The sequence below is a fragment of the Lissotriton helveticus genome, chromosome 2_2 (genome assembly GCF_964261635.1).
Source record: "Lissotriton helveticus chromosome 2_2, aLisHel1.1, whole genome shotgun sequence".
Taxonomy (NCBI): Eukaryota; Metazoa; Chordata; class Amphibia; order Caudata; family Salamandridae; genus Lissotriton; species Lissotriton helveticus.
In genome coordinates, this window is record NC_136060.1 from 288,870,163 (window position 1) to 288,893,660 (window position 23,498).

General features: G+C 42.1%; 1 protein-coding gene across 3 annotated transcripts in view; it reads left to right on the top strand.

Annotated features, from left to right (window-relative positions):
- LCORL (ligand dependent nuclear receptor corepressor like) overlaps window positions 1–23,498 on the top strand; it is a 527,585-nt gene that overhangs the window by 455,305 nt on the left and 48,782 nt on the right. For all 3 annotated transcript variants that reach the window (XM_078678413.1, XM_078678414.1, XM_078678415.1), the window contains one exon: window positions 16,593–21,322. In XM_078678413.1, the coding sequence (XP_078534539.1) occupies window positions 16,593–21,322 (4,730 nt within the window). The remainder of the gene's footprint in view (window positions 1–16,592; window positions 21,323–23,498) is intronic.

Below are 23,498 nucleotides of genomic sequence, written 5' to 3' on the forward strand. Positions count from 1 at the left end.
CCACTGTCACTCTCTCGCCTCTCCGAATACTCCATTATACTACCTCCCATCCAAACGCTTACCTTACCTGTAATTTGTGTTTGAGGGCTGGCTCCACCTGGAATTCACAGTGTCCTCCTAAGGCGTTCTGCAGCAGGGCCCCAACTGGAGTTTCCCGGCGTGGATTTTCTGCAAAACAAAAGCAATCAACATTAGAAATGTGGCAGCGGTGCTCACACAACCCAAAAACCTAGAAGCCCCACAGACAGCACCCCTGAGACAGGCAAGCGAGCAATAATAACGCCTACACGTTCACGTGTAATAGGCCAAATGTTTTCCAAAGTAAATGCCTGTCACAGAGTTTGTTACTTCAAGAGCCCTAGGACTTTACTGCTAGTACCACTGTCACTCTCTCGCCTCTCCGAATACTCCATTATACTACCTCCCATCCAAACGCTTACCTTACCTGTAATTTGTGTTTGAGGGCTGGCTCCACCTGGAATTCACAGTGTCCTAAGGCGTTAGGGGACTCGTCAACGTAAGTTTCTTCATTGTGCAGAATCCAGGCATCAGCATTATGGGTAATGGATAGGGTGAGTCTGGAGGAGGAGGACTCAGGATAGACGACCAGGACTGAGTTCTTGTCAACTAACTGTTGTGAACCTGAGGAATGCTGCGGCATCAAAATCAAGACAGTTCTGTTGATGGGCTTGTTGTTTTATTGGTTGATTACAGTTTTGTTGGGAATGTGATGAAGCACTTGCTAAAGAAAGACAGACACACAGGAATAAAAGTGAATAAGGAGGACTAAATTTACAATTAATTAATGAATGATTGACTCATTTTCAGAACTCGCTGTCAGGGAAGCAGAACTCGTCCTCATACTCTGCTAAATCATCAGTCGGGGTTACTTCTGGTAACTGAGGAGAACTTTCCTCAGGTAGGTCGGTGTCCTCTTCTTCCTGCGTGGATACTCGTACTCTGTAATCTGGTGGTATGAAGTGCTGGTTCATCTTTATCAAGGTGAGCCGCTCCACATTTGCGGGCAAGAGGCGGGACCTTTTGGAAGTCACAATGCCACCAGCAGAACTAAAAACACGTTCTGAGGACACGCTGCGAGTGGGCAAGACAAGTAATTGATAGACAGGTTGGTGAGCTCTCGCCATATTTTTCTTTTCCCATGCCAATACGCCAATGGGTCCTCAGTAATATTGACCTCTGTTGAGTCATCCAGATAGGCCTGCACCATTGAAAGAATGTCCTCCCGCATTCCTGTACTTTGCACTTCTGTGTCCTTTCTGGGACAAGGAAACCCTAGCTCACTTAGCCAACCCGCTTCAGACATATCGCCTGGGCCTGGTGCAGATGATACGGTTGCTGGTGTGGTTAACGGCTCAGAGGAAAAGTCACTCACTTCTGCCAGAGGCACAGATGCAGAAGTGCTTTTTTGGGACGCCTGATGGCCTGCTGATTCACTAGTAGTACTGGCTTCTCCTACAGTTTCCTTCCGCTCTCTTTCAAAACGAATGGCTGACTGAGCTAGCCAACCTTTGTACTCTGTAACATCCGATGTTTCAAAAGGAATTATTACTTTGCCAAACAATGGCTTTTTGTAACGTGGATCCAGAATAGTAGCACAAATGTAGTGCTGTTGTTTCTTGATATTTACAAGCCGTTTATTGCTAACTAGGCGTTGTAATAATCTCTGCGCCAACTCATGTGCTTCGTTCTTTCCAACGTCCTTTAATTGTGAAGACACCACCTTGACTTGGTGCTCGAGCTTCAGCAACAATGGGATAGCTTTGCTCAAAGAACAGTCCTCCCTGCTGACGTCACGCGTGAAGACCTCAAAAGGACGAAGCATGTCTGTCAGGCTTTTAACTAGCTGCCATTGCTCCACCGCTAGCATCATTTCTGTCGTATCACCACCCAGGTTGTAGAAATACTCATTGACTACTGGAAACAGCTCATGCAGACGCTCAAGCATATAGAAGGTTGAGTTCCAACGTGTTGCCACCTCCTGGATAAGTGCTTTCACTGGCATTCTACGTTCATTTTGCTTGCGCCTCAGCTCCTTCCGGGCCTTAAAAGAATGGTTGAAATGTGTGCATATTCTTCTGCAGATGGTCAGTGTTTTGTCGACTGCAAGTTCTTTTTTAAAAAAATTTTGCACAACAAGGTTGATACAGTGCGCCAAACACGGCACTCTGAAATAGAAACCGTCCTCCATGGCCCTAACTACATTGCTGCCATTATCTGTAGAAACATAACCAACCTTGCATTTTCTTGGGGGCAGCCATTGCGAGACCTTTTTGTTAAAGTCAGCCAAAATGTTGACTGCAGTATGACTTTTCTCCATGCCAAACATGGCTAATGTTGCATGTTTACGAGCACCCTTAAAAATCTCGACCAAGTCACCACCTGCATTTATCTGTTTTATAACCCCTGAAAAAGAGACCCAGTGTGCAGTGATGCACATGTAATCAAGGGCTTGGCAACTGGTCCACATGTCTGTTTTCAGGTGTATAGTGTGAACAGCACTCTTCTTCAAAGCTGCCCCCACCAACTCAAGCACCTCTTTATGTAGTGCTGGAACAGCAACCCTGGCAAAATAGAACCGGCTAGGAACCTTCCATTTAGGGGCCAATGTTGCCACGAGTTCAAGGAAACCCACACCTTCGACAAACGAAAAAGGGAGAAGGTCCACCGCTAGCATTTTTGCCAGCTTAGTGTTATACAGGCGTACAGTTGGGTGGTTGCGTTGAAATTGCACATCTGAGGAGAACATGGCTGAAATGGTGTGCTGGACAAATTTACGGGATGATGCTGATGCCTTCTTCGACCCACTTCTGCTCAGTGTTGACATTTTCCGCATTGGTGTGTCTCCCAGACTCTCAGTGTGCCTCCTATGTGTTCCGGAGGGTGTGGTGCTGCCAGGGGTACTGGGTGCAACCGGACACATGTCTGACGCTTCTTCTACCTCCCCGTCATCTTCAGATGAAACACCTAGTATGGGTATATTTTGGCCACTTGCCCTTTGGGATCGCTTTCCCTTGACGTTTGCTAGATGCGGAAACCATTCGACAGCGTGCTTTCTTTCAAGATGACCTATCTGGCCTCCGGTTCCATAGTTGGTACCAGTCTTACCACGGCTAACGCTAGTCTTACAAATGCAACAAACGGCTATGTTATCATACTTTTCATGGACACTAAAAAAGTTCCAAACTGGGGACTGGAAACTTCTGGTTTTGCCGCACGAGGTGATACTGCTGCCAATGACAGATGAAGCAGTGGTGGATGAGCCTTGCAGACATCTACTGGGTTGTGCAATTATTGCAGCAACCTTACTTGAGGGAGTCGAGCTGGATGGAGTCCCCCTCTGGGGAGAAAATATGGGAGCTGTAGGTTTTGTTGAACTTGTTGTACTACTTGACTGCGTTGGTGGTGCTACCAGTGGCACGTCGCCAGGGTCACGCTCAGCATGACGTCGGGATAGGGTATAAATGTCTGTCTGCTGCATGGCCGGTGTGGCTGGACTGACATGTGTGATGACTAGGTCATTGCTGTCATCCTGTTCAACATCAGAATGCACCACTTCATCAAGTCCGACGTTCGGATCCATAAATATGAGCTTTCCGGGGCCCTTCCTTTTAACATTTGATACCTTTCGCAGCTCATGGTGTGCCTCCCTCTCAGACGTCAGAGATGGTTGCCAATCTAGATCCAGATCATCATCTGATGGAGCGGGGCTTGAAGAGGAACTTCTACACACCCTCCTTGATCTTTTCCTTGCTGGGGAGCTGGGAGAAAATGAATCATCAGGAGGAGTGGCTTCGTCTTCCTGACATGATACCCCGGCTCCAAAGTCAATTTCCTCCTGTGCCCCTACTTCTGGAAGAACAACCATTGTGGGCACTTGCACCGCTCCATGCGCCGCTACATGGGCATCTTCACTGACCTCTACTTGCAAGTCTCCATGGACCTCTCCTTCTCCTTCTCGGCCTTCTCCTTCTCGGCCTTCTCCTTCTCGGCCTTCTCCTTCTCGGCCTTCTCCTTCTCGGCCTTCTCCTTCTCCTTCTCGGCCTTCTCCTTCTCGGCCTTCTCCTTCTCGGCCAGCTCCTTCTCGGCCAGCTCCTTCTCGGACAGCTCCTTCTCGGACAGCTCCTTCTCGGACAGCTCCTTCACAGCCAGCTCCTTCTCGGACAGCTCCTTCTCGGACAGCTCCTTCTCGGACAGCTCCTTGCGCATGTACTTCTGCTTGTACTAGTAGCCCATGCAGTTGTTGTTGCGGCTTTGGTTGTTGAATAGTACTTGTGAGATGAGTTACAACCTGTGTTAATGGTGTGCTGCTACTTTCTTGCGATGAACCAACATCACTGGTCGTTGGTGATTCAACAACTAAACAGGCTACCTGTGCAGCACTCATGGTGGGCATTTGTTTTTTTTGTTGTTTTTCCCCCAAAAAATTATTGGTTGAGCCACCAGTCTCCTTGGTAAGTGGTGCCACTTGCTTCTTCTTCTCCTTAGTAGAGACATCTTTCTTGCAAGAGGACCTACGGGCACCTCTTTTTGGAGCCATCTTCTTCAGATGTCGGAACAGGCCGCAGCAGGACTTCTTCCTGGCACTGATGCTCAACGATGATGCGGAGTTTTGTGCACCTAAAAGCAAACGAAGACAGAGGAACATCAGTAAATATATGTTGCATATGTAGCGCTTCAATAAACAGTTTGCAAGTAGGCATTTATGAATACACACGTGCACACCACACAATATGGAAATCTCAAAATTAGGATTTGCTAAATTTTTGGGAAACAGGAATTTAACATTGATCCAAGAGAGCACACACAGAGAGGGTTGTACTTTCATGTACCCCTGACTCCGCCTGGGCACAATGGGTGAAAGCAAGGCACAATGGGTGCAGGCCTATGTCTCAAAGCTCACTGCCTGCCTTCAAAATGGCCGCTTGACCCCCATCCACATGGCCAGGACCATGCCTCAAAATGGCCACCACCAACATAGCCAGCCCCCAACCCCTACTCCAAAAAGTCAAAAAACACAACACAAATCAAATCACCACAATCCAATGCCATCCATCAAGTTTCAGAAGGCTTATGCTGCCTGCTGGTGGTTTTCCGGTGCAAAATTGCAATTTTTACAATTTCGCGAGTGCGAGATTGTTGCTTCACGGCGCGAACGTGGCGAAAAACCAGCAAAATCCGCGAACAGACCGATTCTGGGCCCCCTGGGCATAATGGATGACATCAGAGCACACTGGGTGCAGGCCTATGGCACAAAGCACACAAACTGGCTTAAAAATGGCCCCTAGACCCCCACCCACACGGGACCAGGCAATAAAATGGCCCCCACCCACATAGCAAGCCCCAAACACCACCCCAAAAAGTCGTAAAACACACAAAAATCACCACAATCCAATGCCATCCATGCCCTGGCCAGAATCATGTTAAAAAAAAAATTCAACAAAACAGTTGTATCATGCATGCACCCATAACTAAGCCTGGTGGTTTTCAATTCATGTGCAGATTTGTGATTTTTACAATTTCGCGAGTGCGAGATTGTTGCTGCGCGGGACACGAGCAGTGCGAACACAAGCAAAAACATCCTCAGCTCGCGAACTTGCAGATTTCCCCCCCAAAAAAGTCGAAAAAAAAGCAACACACACAAAAATCACCACAAACAAACAACATCAACTTACTTCTTTGTGAAATCAAATTTCGAATCCAAAAGTAATCCAAAAGGCCTCAAATCCAAATATCCAGCAGCAACCACAAAAAGTAATCCTTCCCAGTCAAGATCGAAATCAAAGTGGCCAGGAAATGGACTAAGCAATGGGAGGAGCTTGCTGGACAGGAACAGGAAGTTGGAGACTGGGGCACTTCCTTCACCCCACCCCTATGGGAGGAGCTTGCTGGACAGGAACAGGAAGTTGGAGACTGGGCCACTTCCTTTACCCCTCCCCTTGTAATTTTTGTACTTTCGCGAGTGCGAGATTGTTGCTGCCCGCGCCGCGAGCAGTGCGAACACAAGCAAAAAATCCGCTTCGCGCGGAAATGCGTATTCTCGCCACATCCGCGAGAGTTCGCGGATTGCGGATTTTCCGAAAATACGAAATATCCGCGAGCGTAACGGATTTTACACCCATGCTTACTTCTGCGTACCAGTCCCTAAAATTTTGCAAAGTTTGGTGTAATTCCATTCAGCGGTTCGGGCTGTAGCCTTGTCTATTCGTCCTATGGAAATTAACATGGGGAAAACACGTTTTGGGACCCCCCTTTTTTCTCGGCCCCCGCATGACGAATCCCCCCGAAACTTCCAGGGAAGAAGCGGAGCGGAGCTGGCCCAAATTTTGGAAAATTACACGCAATTCCTTCACCGGCGGCAAAGTTATTCCCAATAGAATGTTGCGAATTTCCTATGGTAGCTAGGTCCTAACTATATATACCTACTGGCTATCGCCAGTAGGTAATATAATATATATAGACATATATATATATTTTTTTTCTTGGTGCACTAAACCTGGAATCAACCTATGTAAGGAAAGTATAGAGGAGTATAGACAATTTGAACAGTATATAAGAGAAAAGAAAGGTCTACTAGATCGGCATTGAGCACATACCAAATGGTACACAAATTCAGCAAATATATACGTTAGATATGTTTGCTGGAAAGCTCTGCCTTATTATCCATCACCAAATCTAAAGTACTCCAAAATATTAATTATCCTATCATGTTTGTATATAGTGCTAAGACGATTGAAACAGCAATAAGAAAATCGAGGTTGAGGGCCAGGGAAGACCTTTTGGAGGTAGTTGGTTCTCCTATAAATGATCAACATGAATATACATCTAAAGATGAGGAAGGCCCAAGATTAATCCTTACATATAACCGTCAACACAAGTTGTTACCTAAGATTATTCAACGTAACTTGCACATTGTCAAGGACGATCCGGTAATTGGTGACTTACTTCCAGAATATCCTGCCATAACATCCAGGAAGTCCACATCCATGGCAGCCCTGAATGTAAAAACACAATGGAATGGCTAGCGGCCCGGAAGGGATTTTTTAAATGTTCTAGCTGTAAAGCATGCTCTTTTGGTATAAACAAAACATCATTCAATACCGCCTTTAGTCTGAAAACCAAAATGATTAAACAACACTTAACGTGTAAAAGCGAGTACGTAGTGTACATCCTGGAATGCAGTTGCAATCTGAAGTATATAGGAAGTATCAAGCTACCTGGGCACAAAAGGGTATTACAACACATTAGGGCGATCAACAACAGTGACCCCAGTTACCCTGTAGCCCGCCACTTCAAAGAAAGTCATGAGGGTAGAACTAAGGACCTAAAATACTACCTAACAGATACTGTCCCGATTCAGAGAAGAGGCGGGGATAGGGAGGGAATGCTACGTCGTTTGGAGACCCACTACTTATTGTTATTAGCCACTAAACAGCCAAACGGGCTCAATATGGGTGAGTACCTGTATACATACTTAGATTATCAATTCTCATCCACATCTGTAGGTTTATATATCTATTCGTATGTGTATATATATATATATATATATATATGACACAGCATAATGATGGTATAGTGTAAAAATTATATAAATTTGGAAAGCATGGAAATGGCATTGTACACATTAATGAAATAATTTGTCCGCATCTGTTATTCATCTTGGTGCACTATCAGTAAGAAATTATGAAATTCATTCACGAAATTAGGGTTCTGTAAATATTTGTGTAACATATATATTTTTGATGGAATAGATTTATTTATATATATTTATATATTTTTCTATATGGATTTTAAGAAAAAGGAAAAAAAAATCCTTAAGGAATGAATTGGCTTATGCAGGGTTTTGTTATATCATGCCTAGCTAATTGTGGGAATCATTCACTTAATTATATGAAATCCATCTGTATATCCATGTAGCCTGCCCCCGTGACAAAGAAATAAGCAAAATATGCTTAAAAGGCAACCTGGAGCAATATGCATAGATAGTGGTTATGCTGACATTTGGGAACAGATAGCATAAGCCAAGGAGTTGAAGGAGGTATGATAACTCGGTTGCCAAGAATCAAATGATGTGCTTAATCAAGTACAATGATTAAAGTAAACACAATTGGTGGGGCAATGTCTATCAATTTTTAGCACCTTTTTCTTTGCACACTAGGAGATATCACCATTAAGGTGATATAAGATGGGTTGAAAAGTGCCAGCAAGGGGGAGGCTATGAGGATATGGTGAGCCTTCTATATGACAAACCAACGGTCCGAGTCCGCACAGGCTCACTGCTCTCAGACGTCATCCGAGTGCGAAGGGGCACTAGGCAAGGTTGCCCCCTATCGCCCATACTGTTTGCATTGGCCATGGAGCCCCTGGCCACAATCCTCAGGACCCAGGGACCTGACTGGGGGATACCACTGGCGGATGGCCTGCATGCAGTGTCACTCTACGCCGACGACTTGTTGCTGTACGTTAGAGACATAACCGATATCCCCGCCTCCCTAACTGACATCTTCCGAATATTTGAGGAGATGTCAGGACTGCGCGTTAATTGGGCTAAATCGGGGGCATATCCCTTTAGCCCGGACACGCCAGAATGTGACATCCACCTGGGCGGAGGGAGCTTACAATGGTACCCCACCACGTTTCGATACCTAGGGATACTATTGCTCCCAATAGCTGCTCGCCCCTTAACCAGCATGCTCATAGCGCTGATCAACCCGTTTTGAGGAGACCACCAGGGGGCGAGCAGGTATTGGGAGCAATAATATGGCGAGTAAGTGTTTGGCTGCGCAGATGCAGAGGCGACTTTCCCCGAAGAAGGTCAAGGTTTTGACCGAAATGCATCGGAACACACAGCGCCGAACTGCAAACAGAAAATTAAATGTTTTAAAATTGCCAGCAAGAGTGCGACTCAACCTTGTCTCCGTGTGAGACATCCTGTGATTATGTATGGAGCTTGGTCCTGCTCCGAGTGAACGCACCGCCAGTCAAAGAGCGCCGGATACTGCCCGACTTTGGACTTCCTTTGTGTACAGCTTTAGCAAAGGACAGCCGGCTGCCACCAAAGACTGGACTTTGGTTAGGCGCCCATGTGCCCTAAAAATGGTAGCGTGGGTAATTCTGGACAATTTTAACAAGCAGAATAAAACCAGCATCATCCATTTTGGAACGCAGCCAACACTAGACTACGAGAACCAGCATGATCATAGCGCTGATCAACCCGTTTTGAGGAGACCACCAGGGGGCGAGCAGCTATTGGGAGCAAAAATATGGCGAGTAAGTGTTTGGCTGCGCAGATGCAGAGGCGACTTTCCCCGAAGAAGGTCAAGGTTTTGACAGAAATGCATCGGAACACACAGCGCCGAACTGTAAACAGAAAATTAAATGTTTTAAAATTGCCAGTAAGAGTGAGACTCATCCTTGTCTCCGTGTGAGACATCCTGTAATTATATATATATATATATATATATATATATATATATATATATATATATATATATATATGTGTGTGTGTGTATATGTATATATGTGTATGTATATGTGTGTGTATGTGTATATATATATATATATATATATGTCTATATAGACATATATATAGAAATATACATATATATATATACATACATATATATATTTTTTTCTTGGTGCACTAAACCTGGAATCAACCTATGTAAGGAAAGTATAGAGGAGTATAGACAATTTGAACAGTATATAAGAGAAAAGAAAGGTCTACTAGATAGGCATTGAGCACATACCACATGGTACGCAAATTCAGAAAATATATACGTTAGATATGTTTGCTGGAAAGCTCTGCCTTATTATCCATCACCAAATCTAAAGTACTCCAACATATTAATTATCCTATCATGTTTGTACATGAATTGTATTAAGTTAACTCTTGGCAGATCTTTGCCATTTGGAATTGGCAGACTCTGGCGATTCGCAATAAAATATCACTAAGCACATTTCCTGGATCTATGTTTGCCATTTTAAAAATGTGGTAAAACACTGTGAAATAATTTTTTTAACTGAATTAATCTTTGTCTTCTATTAACAACATTTAGTGAAAATGTAAGGACTGTACCAATTGTAAGCTCGCTTGGTGGTTAAAAAATCCAAATGTGTTGATTTCTGGTGAATGACGATGCAAGAAGGTTTCATGTATTTGAACAATATCTCAGCACATTTTTAGGGGACCCCTTCCTGTTTGCGAGTGGTTAGGCCACCTACTTGAAGTAGGAGGTAAACTGCAAGTGTTTTGCTACCGCAAATGCGGTTGCAAAATAATATACATGGCATTGAGGGACAACCCTTCCTAATAGCAAAAGTCGCAAACGCTATTTTGCGAGTCAGTGACTTGCAAAATAGCCTTTGTACATGCCTGCACCCTTTTTTCCGGTCGCAAACGGGCCGATCTCCCATTTGGGACCACAAAAAAGAGTTGCATCTGGCCCAATGCCTTTTATTGATCTGTTTTATAAAAAGCACATAAACAAAATGCATTGTCATTTACAATGCCAATAGCTCAAAGTCTCTTAAATTTGAGACCTATTAGATTGCGAATGCTTGTTTCAAAGGGATCTGGAACATGCCTGAGCACACCGTGTGTTACAGAGGATGTTAAGGGAACCCGGTATTGGCAATATCCCAAAGCTGAACTATATTTACTAATAGAGATCATACTTCAGAGAGGACTTGAAGATATGTGGTTCTCAATCATATGGTTTAGTGTGGGAAGAAGGTGAGCAGAAGAGGCAGACGACCATCCTGAGACGAGTAAATATATTTTAGATTGCCAAACATTCAGTTAGTTGATTCCAATACCATTGGCAGGGATCTGTGCCCCAATGCCCCATTTGCTGTTGTGTATAAAGTCATCCACAGGTCTCAGACCCTCTGCTGTCACGTGGCCCATAGGGACATTGTTGTTTTTCAGTAACTTAGCATGAGCACTCTGCAGCTTGCCTACTGCTTTGCACACGTTGCTACACGTCTTTATTTTTTAAAATATTTTCAAAGACTGCTTTCACATGAGAACTCATCGCTGTGTCCACTCTCTGAATGTTCCTGGAATTTTGACTGAACTTTATGTGCAAGGTCGAACATCAATACCCCTTGTTATTTTGTTCTGGCCTGTCCTTAGCCCTTAGACAAAACATACCGATGCAGCTGTTGTTTGGATAGTGTACTTGAATTTTTATTGGGGTACACAAATAGGTGCCACACACTTGCAGAGGGATCTTTCCAGGGAGAAGAGCACCTATGATGTAGATCTACCATCGATTGGCTAAGGTATGGGGTATGCTGACAAGCCTAGAGAAATTCTATTATATAATAATACCTCTTCTTAGCAAGGGGAGGAAGGTTAGGCATTATAGCCCTTTCTGCATTGTCTTTTTATGATGACATCTCCCTTCATGATATATGGACTCACTGCAATGCTGACAATATTTGTACTATGCATTTTCCTGCTTGTTGTGGCAAGTACACTGCATGTTTGGGCACGTTAGTTAAAATAAACATTTTGAACTGTTTCATGTCTCCGTCAGATCTTATTGTGTACAAGTACAAGAGAGCGAGCGAAAGGGTGTGTCTTGTTACCGTGATTCCTGAGAGATCTGGGAGTGTTATGTTCTGGGGTGTCTAATCATTTGTTTCTCTCTGAGTTGAGTAGGAGAGCAAGTGCGAAACTATAACTAGTCGGTTCTGGGTTTGTGGGTGCTAAGGTGGTAGGAAGACTCAGTATAGGGACTTGGTGTATAGCCAAGGTCCCATTTCCGGTGCATAGTTCTGTATTTGTGCAGAATCCCTGCAACACTGCCTTGAGCATTACAGTGAAACTAAAGCCTCGTTCCTATGCTTTTATCTCTGGGAGGCTGTAGGATTTTTGTTTTTCTTTTACAGGCCATTTAACTTTAACAAGATGAGCTTCCACCAGTCTACTAGAAAAAGCATAGAAGCAGGGGTGAAGTCAAAACTTACAGCACCTTCCCGTCCAGGAATTACATTACTTATTATTCGAAAGTATTAGTGAATGTAATCATTTTTAAAGAAGTCGTTTTTAGCCCTTCAGTATCCGAAAAGACACATATAGATGTTTTGGTGTTTTTATTATGGGTTAAACACACCTTTATCCCCAGTATTACCAAGGATGTTCAAATATAAAAGCAGGCGGAGGTGGTAACAGCTACTACTTTTCACCATATAAGGACACACTAGACCATAAATCATTTCTTCAATTGTGTCCATACTCCAAATATTTCAACTATTGAGTTATTTATTCAGAAATGTTATTGCCCAGGAGAGTAATAGCTCTTTTGTCAGTTGGTGTTTCGTTGGTATCTAACCCTTGACAAAATCACTGCTGACATCCTTTAAAAAAATAGTTTATAAGAAGGTGATGTGAGAGTCCAGCAGTGCATAACTCCGTCACGCAGAACAGATACAGTACATGCAGCCGTGCAAGTCTAATATGCTCACACACACATGAAAGTTCTCTTGTTCACACTGCGTCTGCTGTCTATTTACAGACACTCGTTCTTGCTCTCTTGCCGGCGGTGCTGTAGTGGCTTGGCACAAGGAATCACGCTGTACGGTTAACTTGCAGCATTCCTCCACATGTAAGGCCCTGGCTTGCTACCCTCCTCTTGCAGCCCCTGTGGGGTGCTTTAAGAATGCCTTAGCATGAACTTCAGTGATTCTGGCAGGGATTTGCCGGGACGAGGTCCTGCTAGGTGCGCGAATGCTACATTGGCCTGGCAAGCTCAAGCAGACAGGCAGCAGTGGCGCAGTCTGGACATGTTACTGGTGCACTTGTTTCTCTGTTGTGGTTGGGCAATAATTGGATTGTTCTCTGCCATAAAGCATGAAAGTATAGAACAAAGTTCCCACGTATTCCGACCCGCTGCACAAAGAGATAAAGAACAGCTCACCTTCCTACTTTCCCCATTTGCCTCAGTGAATATCTTCACATGCGTACCATTCTTTTGGTTGAAGACCCAGTGGGGACATGCTGAAAGTGCACTTACGAAAGTTTACCATTGGCTTTGTATTCTTTAGCTCACATATGCTCACTTTCTATTTACTGACTTAGTTTATTTTAGCCCATCCAATATGTCTTTGTCCCTTCCATGGAGCATAACCTGTATACCACCTCTTTGATTTACCCCTTCTCTTCTTTCTATCACTTGTGTGCTTCTCTTCACCTACCCAGAGTTTCACGTTGTTTTCTCTTGCTATTTCCTTTTCCCTTACTCGGTGATCCACGTTGCCCTCTCGCCTGTGTCCTGCTCTCCCACACTCCTCTTTCACCTGTACCCTTCTCCGCCTACCCGCCATCAATATTTTTTAACCAGTTCCTTGCTCGCGTTGCACTACCTCCCTGGTGCTGCGCACCACCGTTGGCCGACGCATCCCCGCCCGCACCGTGGCGGAATTTGCGCTGCGGTAAACAGGTTAATCTACTATCCTTGCCTGTCCCCAGTAACCTCCCCCATACTTTTTTAAGCCTTTTGTTAATAAAACATGTTTAAAATTCTTTTGCCACTCATTTTTATTTACCATGCCGTCTTGGATTGGTAATAAAAAAAAAATGCTCACCTCATTTTGTAGGCACCTGCTTACAAAATGACATAGCAGCGGAGTCATAGCCCTTTGTAGGTCTCGCCTACGCAGCGCGCAGGTGTTGCATAGGAGACCTTTAGCCGTCTTTCAGCTCTTTTTCGAAGCACATACTCGTGCTTGTGGCGGCATACACCTAGCGGGAGTGTTCAGGGCGCGCCACAAGCACGAGTGTGTGCTTCGAAAAAGAGCAGACTGCTCTCTCAAGCATGCGCACCTCGCTTCGCCTCTCCGTCTTGCTCGCGCTTCTTGTTTACACAGAGCTCTTACTCCACAGGAGCAGAAGATGCGAACTGTCCTGTGTGTGTTCTGTCTGTTCTCATTGGCCATGCATTGTATTTCTACAATATCTTTGTTGTAGGAAGCTCGCACTATGCTGTACCCGTTGTCTGCATCATGGACGTGTGTATTACGGCTGCTTGTACTTTGTGTGTCTATATATCCCGAAATTTGTTAATTAACCGCACTACTAGATACTCCCTTAAATGACTAGTTTTTCTTGCTTGCAATTCGTTGAGCTGTAACTTTGAAACATGCAGTCTTTTGTAGGTAGTTTGCATTTCATTAGATGCTTGTGCATACAAGTTGACGTTTTTCTTGAGGTTATGAAAAGCATGTTATAGATCACGTGACTAAGAACATGCAAAGTAGGACTCCCCTTTTGTAACGGTGGGCTTTGTGCCCTTCTCTGTAATAAAAGGCAAGCTCAGTTACTACCGAAGCTTCCCTCCAACAACAGGCACTTTTGTTCCCGCCACCACCCACAATTTTTCTCAATCTTTCAGAAACCCATGAAATCAGCGCGCAAACACCCAGCTGCCGTAGACACAGGCAACATCTCAGGTAACAAGTTTTAAAACAAAGTGTACGAGTCCACTTGAACACCCTTAATTTCTATTCCAAAAGTGCAACTAGCTAAACCACTCCCCTATTTAAATTAAATGAGCGACATGCAGAGCTATAGTTATGACGTACACGCAGGTATTTTCCTTTTTAGGTATTTTTTGGCTTCAGTCATTTTTCTCTGGATATATTTTTCCCGGGAATTTAGTGGTTTACTAATCTATCACAGATTGTGCTTCCTGTGCCATTAAATACAACACAAATGGTTGTCTCCAAATCAGACCTTGGTGCATGCACGTGAGAACTTGCGAATAATGCGCTGCAATACGACGTGTTCTGCAAGAGAATTCGAGCCAGTTACCTGTATTGGTCCAACTTTGCAAACTGCTTCCAGTCTTGTGGGTTGCACTCGTAAGATTCCATTATTGTCTGCACCTCTTCAATGTTGATTTTGTCGCTGGAAAATATCTTGTGCAGAATCTGAATCAGATCTTGTATAGTTTGCGGCTTTAACACTTCTGTCTGGTCCATCGTGCACGCCTATTGGGCAGTGGCCGATTCCTGAGCGCAATGACCGAGGCTCACACCCTTCGAGCAACAATTCTGCACAGCCCCAGCCAGCCTCACTACCTATCGTCCGAAAGTTACAGTGCGATGTACCAACTTCCCAGGGAGGGAGGATCCCGGCAGCTGACTGGGTTAATTCTGCAACCTAGGCACTCGACTTGAGGTGCACACAACATTTATACCAATGTTCCGCCCATTCTTCTAGCTCCTGATTGTCAAGCTACATGTGTTCCTGTTTGGCATCGGTTGCAACATCCTTTTTCTTAAGACATGCCCGATTAGATCCCCATTCCTTCAGTACCCGTGGTAGACCTCCATAGCCTGTAGCTTGGTGATGTGCTGGGTCTTGCAGTTAAGTTTTGTTTATGTGCTTGAAGAGACAGCCGAGTTCGCTACCGAAAAAGATCTCTGAAGCACACTGCGAAATAATATGCTTAGTAAAAGAGAGGGCGTTTTTAATTATTGTGTTACATGCGACTATTTTCAATAGTGTAGTTGTATCTCACGTGAAAATCCTTTTTTGGGGTAGTTATGGTCTGACTTTCTTTGTAAACCTGTGCAACGCAGCTCTCTTCTTTTTTTCTTTACCTGCATTAATTTTTTTCCACTGACTCTGCAGTTTGCGAACTCAGTTTGGGAGCCATTAGAGTGGGACGGATGAGACTGCATATAAAAAAGCACCAGTCACAAGTGTTAGCACAGAGGCCACTTCATTAAAAAACAATCATTGGCATAGCCAATAGGTCTCGCCTTTGGGACCTTATAAGTGCTTAGCCATGCAACAGTTGATGTTGTTGCACCAAGGATATTGTGCTGCATAACTAAATACTTATAAGGTCCCAAAAGCGAGAGCTATTGGCTATGCCAATGCTTGTTTAAACTGTTTAGCAATCGAGCTTGGATTGGTAAATAAAAAGACAAAAACGCCCACCTAATTTCGTAGGCACGCACCAACAAAATGACACCGCAGTTGCAACATAGAAGTTTTTTAAACAAAAGAAATATGTATTAGCCATGCTGCTGCAGGGCTAAATATCATTGACAATGCCAATAAGACTCCAATGCTTGTTTTCTGTCTGAAATCTGTTCTTTTTCCTATTTGCCTGTATCGCTCTATTTTTCTCCTGTCTCCCCTCCCATTTGCAATGTATGCAATTTCTATTCTTTACTCTTTTGAAATGCATGTCCTACTGCTTGCATAATGCATTGAATGAACAGACAGATAAGTACCTAGACACAGACATTTCATTCTGTGAGCCTCAAGTTAAGTTGTATAAATTACACTTGATTTTTCTTTAACAAAATATCAATAATGATTGATAAACATAGATGTAACCGAATGTGCTGGCAATATATTAAACAGTAGCTAATTACAAAAATCCATTCATTATAATGTATTGCTACACTCTTCAATTTTTTTTAAGTACAACATTCATTTAGGGTCCTTTTAGTCTTTCATGGCCATTCATTGCATTCTAATTATAAAACTCATTAACAGATGTTCCAGGATATGTATGTTAACATGGTTTTGCAATATTTCTGTTTTATAGGTTACGTTCACGCCTTGATCCCAATTTATCACAATCTCGGGAAGTCTTGGAACAGAAAAAAGGAACTGCGTTGAAGGAAGTTTTGAATTCGTTATGCAGATATCATCAGCAACAGATTTTGAAAATGTTGAAATTTTTACTTCATGGAAAAAATGTCTGCTCCTTGATATGCAATTGCACCAAATCGCACGTTAATCCACAAAATCAAAGCTCGGTCAGTCAAGTGGAAGGCCTCATATGTAGTTCGATTGAGCATAGGCATACAAGACGGTGTCGTTTAAAAAATATAAAACCAGCTTTGAAACCGCTCTCTATTTGTATAAAAAATTTACGTTTGTCTTGCAAAACTGTAAACTTAGGAAGCTTTAAGACATTTTTGAACCAGGGTTTATGTGATCGTTCTAATCTTCTGAATTGTTGTGAGCGATCCATGAAAAAAAGTTCACTTGCAAGAAAGGCTTTCCCTTCAGTAGCTTGTGATGTATCGAAAAACATTAAAAGATGCAACAGAACTACAAGTCCCTCACCACCAAAATTATCACCTGCAGAGATTGACCATTCTGAAAATGTGAAACAAATTGTGGAAGAGCCTTCAGCTTGTGAAACCAACAGACTTGAATCGAGCATCAGTCGGCCTCCACCTCTACTGCCAGTAGATGGCTACAGTGCATGTAACTTGTACAATAGTTATACATTTCCACACACAGATGTTCAAGGTAACAGACAATCTTTAAATAAGGAAACATTTGATAAAAGTGACAATGTTATTTTCCAGGATCTACTGGACCGATTTAATGAAAAACTTAACTCAATAGAAACACACCACTTGGAAATCCCCACTGACGTGTTGAAATACTCAAACTTTCAGAAGCCTGAACATCAGGGAAAACATGGAGAACACATTAAATGTTTTGTTCAGAATTCTAGAGCAAGTGATTATAATTTCATGAAATTACTGGGCCAAGAAGAGAAAAACATGGAAAGTGCATCTATCCGGACTAGATTTCGTAACCGTCAAAGAGCTCTCCTTTCAAAACCAAACTCTCCTCATTCATGTTTTTCTAAACGTCAGTCTTTGCAAACTAAGAGAGATTATGGTGAAAGCTGTGTGAGAAAAATATCAGTACTTGGGAAAACGGCTAAGATACCAAAAATGGCAGTCAAACTCACTAGAGGACAAAGATTTGAAGAAGTTTACTGGGGACTCGAAAACACTGGTCTGTCGAATCCCATGAATAATCTAAATTTACCTCCCAAGTCAAAATCTGTATGCTTGCAAAAGTGTGACACACAGATGTCCAAACTCTCTTGTCCTGGTTTTGAAGGCAGCTCTAAAAGTATACAGCACTTTGAAAATTCTTCTGCAGTAACCATTTATCAGGGAACTAGTAGCATCGCACACAAAAACAAGCGAAAAGCACAAAAATACTTGGAACATGCTGCAATAGAAAAGATAAATGCTTTTAAGGACAATGGCGGCAAGGTTTTTGGAAGAACCAAAAATAGTATGTTGGGTCCCATGGGGGATACTGAATATGTGCCTAACCATCAGTCTGTAAAGCAGCAAAAATATGTACACTTGGAAAACACCAAATTTGAAAACAGTCTAGAAGGTAAAAGATATATGAATATGGATTTAAACAAACTTGCTAAGATTACACATGTTCAGGTAGTTGTTGAGCGTTTAGAAGACACAGTGCACTTAGGGAATAAGAAGTTCACTGCACCTTCTTCTCTTGGAAAGTGTAAAATGTCAAAAAAACAGACAAAAGATACTCTTGGGGGTAACAAAAAATCATGCAGACGGCAATTTAATCATGGCACACGTGCAAGAGTAAATTTGATACAATATCCTTCAAGTGATGATGAAAGCACCATTAAAACTGTTTCGGGTAATACGCTAGCTACTAATCATATGATAATGGAAGAATCGCTACACTGTGGCTCTGGGGTATTGACTACTAATTGCGAAGGACGAAAGATGAGATCTAAAACTTGGGAACATCCAGCTTATGCCAGTCCTATAAAGCTTATGTTTGTATCACAAGTTGGTAGCAAAGAAGGTGCAAAATACATTTTAACTTCTTTTGATTTATCATCGACAAGAAATGTTAGCTTTTATCTTTTCAAAAGGTCTACAGAATTAGAAGCAATGAAAACACTAGGGAAGATGGCAAAAGAGAGAACAAATCCTTTGTGTACACAGGGCAGTACTGCTATGTTTAATGAACCCATTACTGAAGAATCAAGAATGTGTGATCGTGAAATGCCAATCACCGGTAAAACAGAAAACCAGGATTGCAATGAAAGCGAAGAATCAATGGATGCATCTAGCAGCATGGAAAAGTCTGATTTCAAAAGAAAACCTGGAAGACCTAAAAAAATAGGTCCACAAAATGTCAAGCATATTAAGAGACCGATTGGAAGGCCACCAAAACCTAAAATGGAGTTAACTGGAAGTGTTGATAGAAAAAATGAACCTCACAGTACTGACAACAATGGCAGATGTGATGTTACTGCTACTGAAAATATTAACAATGCAAATATTATAGTAACTGTAGTTTTTGGAAGATCAAGGAGAACCAGGAGACATGTTTTAGAAGATAAAATCAATTCAACAAGTACAGCAAAATTACATCATATTAGTTTTAACAGTCAAGACAAACATCTACCACACATTTCAGCAAAAGGAAACACATTACATGAAATATATGCAGCCCCAAGTCCAGATGCTGAAAATATATCAGAAAATTCCTATGATCATTTTGGTCCAATCAAAGAAAGACCAGGTTTGCATTACCCGATTAAAAACATAAACCACCCAAATGAAATGTCTGCCACTGTCATTAGAAAGCCTGGAAGACCACAAAAAGTCAAAATCTCTGGCATCTCAGTGACTGTAAATAGACTTTCCTCTCAGAAAAGAACAGTGAGTTTAAACAGCTCCATGTCTTCTCAGGATCAAAAGAATGTTGTAGAACATACTTTGTATAAGGAAAAGCCTCAAGTGTGCAAATCAGCAGACATAAAGGATTGTACCAAACGTTGCTCTCCCAGATTTGGATCACACGATGCAAACAATTTAATAAGCACAAAAGGAGGAATTAAGCTAAGACAATCTGTTAGAACAAAAATACCTTCAGCCATTTTTTTACATGCTGTAGCATCTTCTAGTGCTTTCTCTCCCAAACGTGCATTGCTACATAGATCATGCAAACATCAACTAAGTGAAAAAAAGACCTTCAATAATAAGAGTAATAAATCAATTGTGAATCAAGAATTCAAGCATACTCCAGAAATAATTGAGTCAACCAGTATACAAACTGGGGGTGCATTTAACACATTTGGTTCTGTATTTGAAGTGTCAGCTGATTCTATTTTTCAGCCTCACAATGCTCTTAAGTGGTGGACTGCTTCAGCTTCAAAAGATACTTTGCTCGAGGAGCTAAATAATAGATTTGAACAGATGGCAGAAACCTGGTTAGAGGTAGATGAAAACAAATCTAAAAAGCATATCTCAATAAAACGGGAGCCTACTGAACAAAAGAATGCATTGAAGGTATTGGGGCCAATGAGAAATTGTCTCTCAGAGACTGAACTATCGCCTGTGAAAATGCTTTTTAAAAAAAAATGTGACATGAAAGCAGTCTGTTCTTGGTTTATGCAAACAACAGAAACAAAGTCTATCATAATGGGAAGGAAAGAAAATACACATTGTTCTCTTGAGGTGATTAGTAACCGGAAGAGTAAAAAAGGGATCCAGAAAGCTGACTCCAGTTCTCAAATCTCTGTCAAACAGATGACATCTTTTGTGCTACCTTCAGAAATGTCAGGGAAATCACAATTGCAACCTAAGGAGGCCAGATACAAGGATGGGTGTAAGGGGAACAATAAAATTGCACTAGTCCAAATGAGAACAAAAATGTCTAATAGTTCAAGAAAAAGGCGATGGAAAAGCCAAAGTAAAACACATATTCAGCAATCTCTTGCTTGGAATTCTAAAATAAAAAACCCAACATATGTTTGCCAAAGTAAGAAAGAGGTGGCTGATAATGAAACCAATACATGGCTTCAGGAAAAAAACACACTAGAAGTTCAGGAGCCGCATTTGAATAATATAACTGAATGCTGTCTTGCATTGCTACCTCAAAAGATGCAGTTACAGAACTTGAATAATCTGGGTAACATATCAGATTTTTGTAAACCTGATAAAGATTGTCAAGTGAACAAACATTTTGACACTGCTGGTAAAGCATGCAAAGCAAATGAAGCCAGTCAAAGCATGTATCATCTTGAAAGTGTTCAAGATTGTAGGGTATTTTTGAAGAAAATCAGATCTTCTAAAGAGAGGGAATGCTATCAAACAAATAAAGTGTTTTCCTTGCCTAAACCTGTTAAATGTCTGAGCAATCAAAGGCGGCATAAAGGTGAGATAAAACGTTGGACATTACGATCTCATTCCAATCAGCATAATATGGAAAACAAATCTCCGAGATTTAAGAATTTAATTTCAAAATCATTAGGTAATCTTACCAAAATGTTCCATGAAAAAGTGTCTGCTGTGCCTAGAAGTTCCACAAACAGACTTGTGAATGACTCTGAAATACCTAAAGGAAATACCAAAGGAAAAAGATGTAGACAATCATCGGACATTGAGGATCTGAAATTGGCAAAGAGACAGAAGAAGCAGTCCTGCAAAAGCACTAGTCATTATTCAGATTTACAGCCAGGTGAGTTTACCTATTAAATCTATAGTTCCTTTAATTGTGAGTGAATATGGGAAGATGCACAACGGATGAAATAGTTATTTTGACATTTTGTCATAGAATATGATTATGAATGAACTCATGTTAACTTCTATTGCTAAGGAGCAAATTAAGAATGCGTTCTAAAAAGATCATGAAATATGTTTAGTCACTGGTAGCTGCTTGTGACATCATTTTGTTTTGAAAATTATAATCCAGTTGTATCAGAAGTTAAAAGTGTAACACTAGTTTAAAAGAATAGCTCCTGGTCGGGGAGTTAGTATGGTATTCTAACACAGCAGCCCATGGAGGCACGTCATTATTTGTTTTCACAAATCCCTATCCTCTTACATCACATTCACTGTAAAAGATTGAAGCATAAGTAAAATATTGATATTTCATGTAGGGAGCAATGATCTGCTTCGGATACACATTAGGTCCACAAGCAGAAAGCCTAACAAAACTAGGAGATTAATATGAGGTACCTTCTTAGAGCATTATCGCCTCAGGATTGACAAAACTTGGATGGTGTGCAATTACTATAAAAAATATTTTCAAATATTCCAATTTCAAATTAAATGAAACCGTTAAATCTGATCACTAGAAAGATTTTACCCAGCATTTCTGACCACTTCGAAGTCTTGTTCCTCATATCTTCCTACCTGTATTCTTCAAGATAAAGTACTGCATCAACACTGTGCCCCGCCCTCCTATCTCACACTTCAGAGAAAAAAACAATGCTGTCAGCTTCTTCAGTGAAAAAAATACAGCACATACTGTAAAAATACAACACCTATCCTGCTTCTCCTCTTCCACCTGCCTCTTGTCATTGTCTCCCACAAGGGTCATCCTTTAAAGTCCTGTTTCTCACAGATCTTGCTGATATACTCAACTCCCTCAAAGCAAGTCCCTGTGAGAATGATGTCTAGCTCTTGTCTATCATGAAAACTATCTCTGGGGAAGCTCTCACAGCCCTATTGTCAGTGCCTCCCTCACTCAATGGATCTTCCCAGAAGAGCTCAATCTAGGCCAGACCTTCCAACTCCTAAAGAAACCATCACTAGATCCTGTTGACGTCATCAACAACCAGGCCATCACTCATGTACACTCCATTGATAAGATCACGGGAAAGGCAGTCTCCGCTCAACTTCAAGATCACATCAGTGCTAGCCATCTCCTGCATGACTACCAATCTGGCTTCATATCACACTGCAGCATGGAGACCGCTACCTTTTTTAATAGATAATGCCGTCTTGACAACAGATGGAGTTGATCCCTGCATCCTGATATTGCTGGCCCTCTAACCTGACTTCTGCAGTCCACCTTTCCAGCATCACCCATACCTTAGAGTCTTGAATGGGATTCACTGGTAATGAAATTTACTGGTTCTCCTCCTACGTTTCCAATTGACACAGTGGCAGTGCACTTCTGTTCTAAGATTCCAGCTACGTCTCTCATTAACTGTAAGTTAGACCTGTCAGCTTTAGGGTGGTCTTCCCCCCAAACTTGTTTCCTTCCTCTTCCATTTTTGCTGATCTCGTTTAGCACTGGTTAGCAGAGTCCTAAGACCAGTAAAAAGTGCATGTACCCACTACATAAAACATGGTAACATTGGGTTATCCACAACTGGCATATTTAATTTACTTGTAAGTCCCTAGTAAAGCGGTGCCACATGTGCCCAGGGCCTGTAAATTATATGCTACTGGTGGGCCTGCAGCACTGATTGTGCAACCCACTTAAGTAGCTCCTTAAACCTGTCTCAGTCCTGCCTTTGCAGCCTATGTGTGGTTTTAAACTGCCATTTTGACCTGGCAAGATCAGCCTTTTGCCTGACCCAAACCTTTTTTTTAAATACATATAAGTAAGTTAACCCTACTGTAGGCACTTAACAACCACCTGGGAAAGGTGCAATGTATTTAAAAAGTGGAACGTGTGATTTTAAGTTTCATATGTCCTGGTAGTGAAAAAATCTTACATTCATTTTTCACTACTTCAGGGCCTACCTCTCCCATAGGATAACATTAGAGTTACCTTATTACATTTAGTAAGCTGTAATTCTCAAATGGAAGCAGGTAATCAGTTCATATTTGGTGTCTTAGGAACTGTAATGGAAAATCCTCTCTCATTGTAAAGTCCGATTTAAAATTTTGAAAATACCACT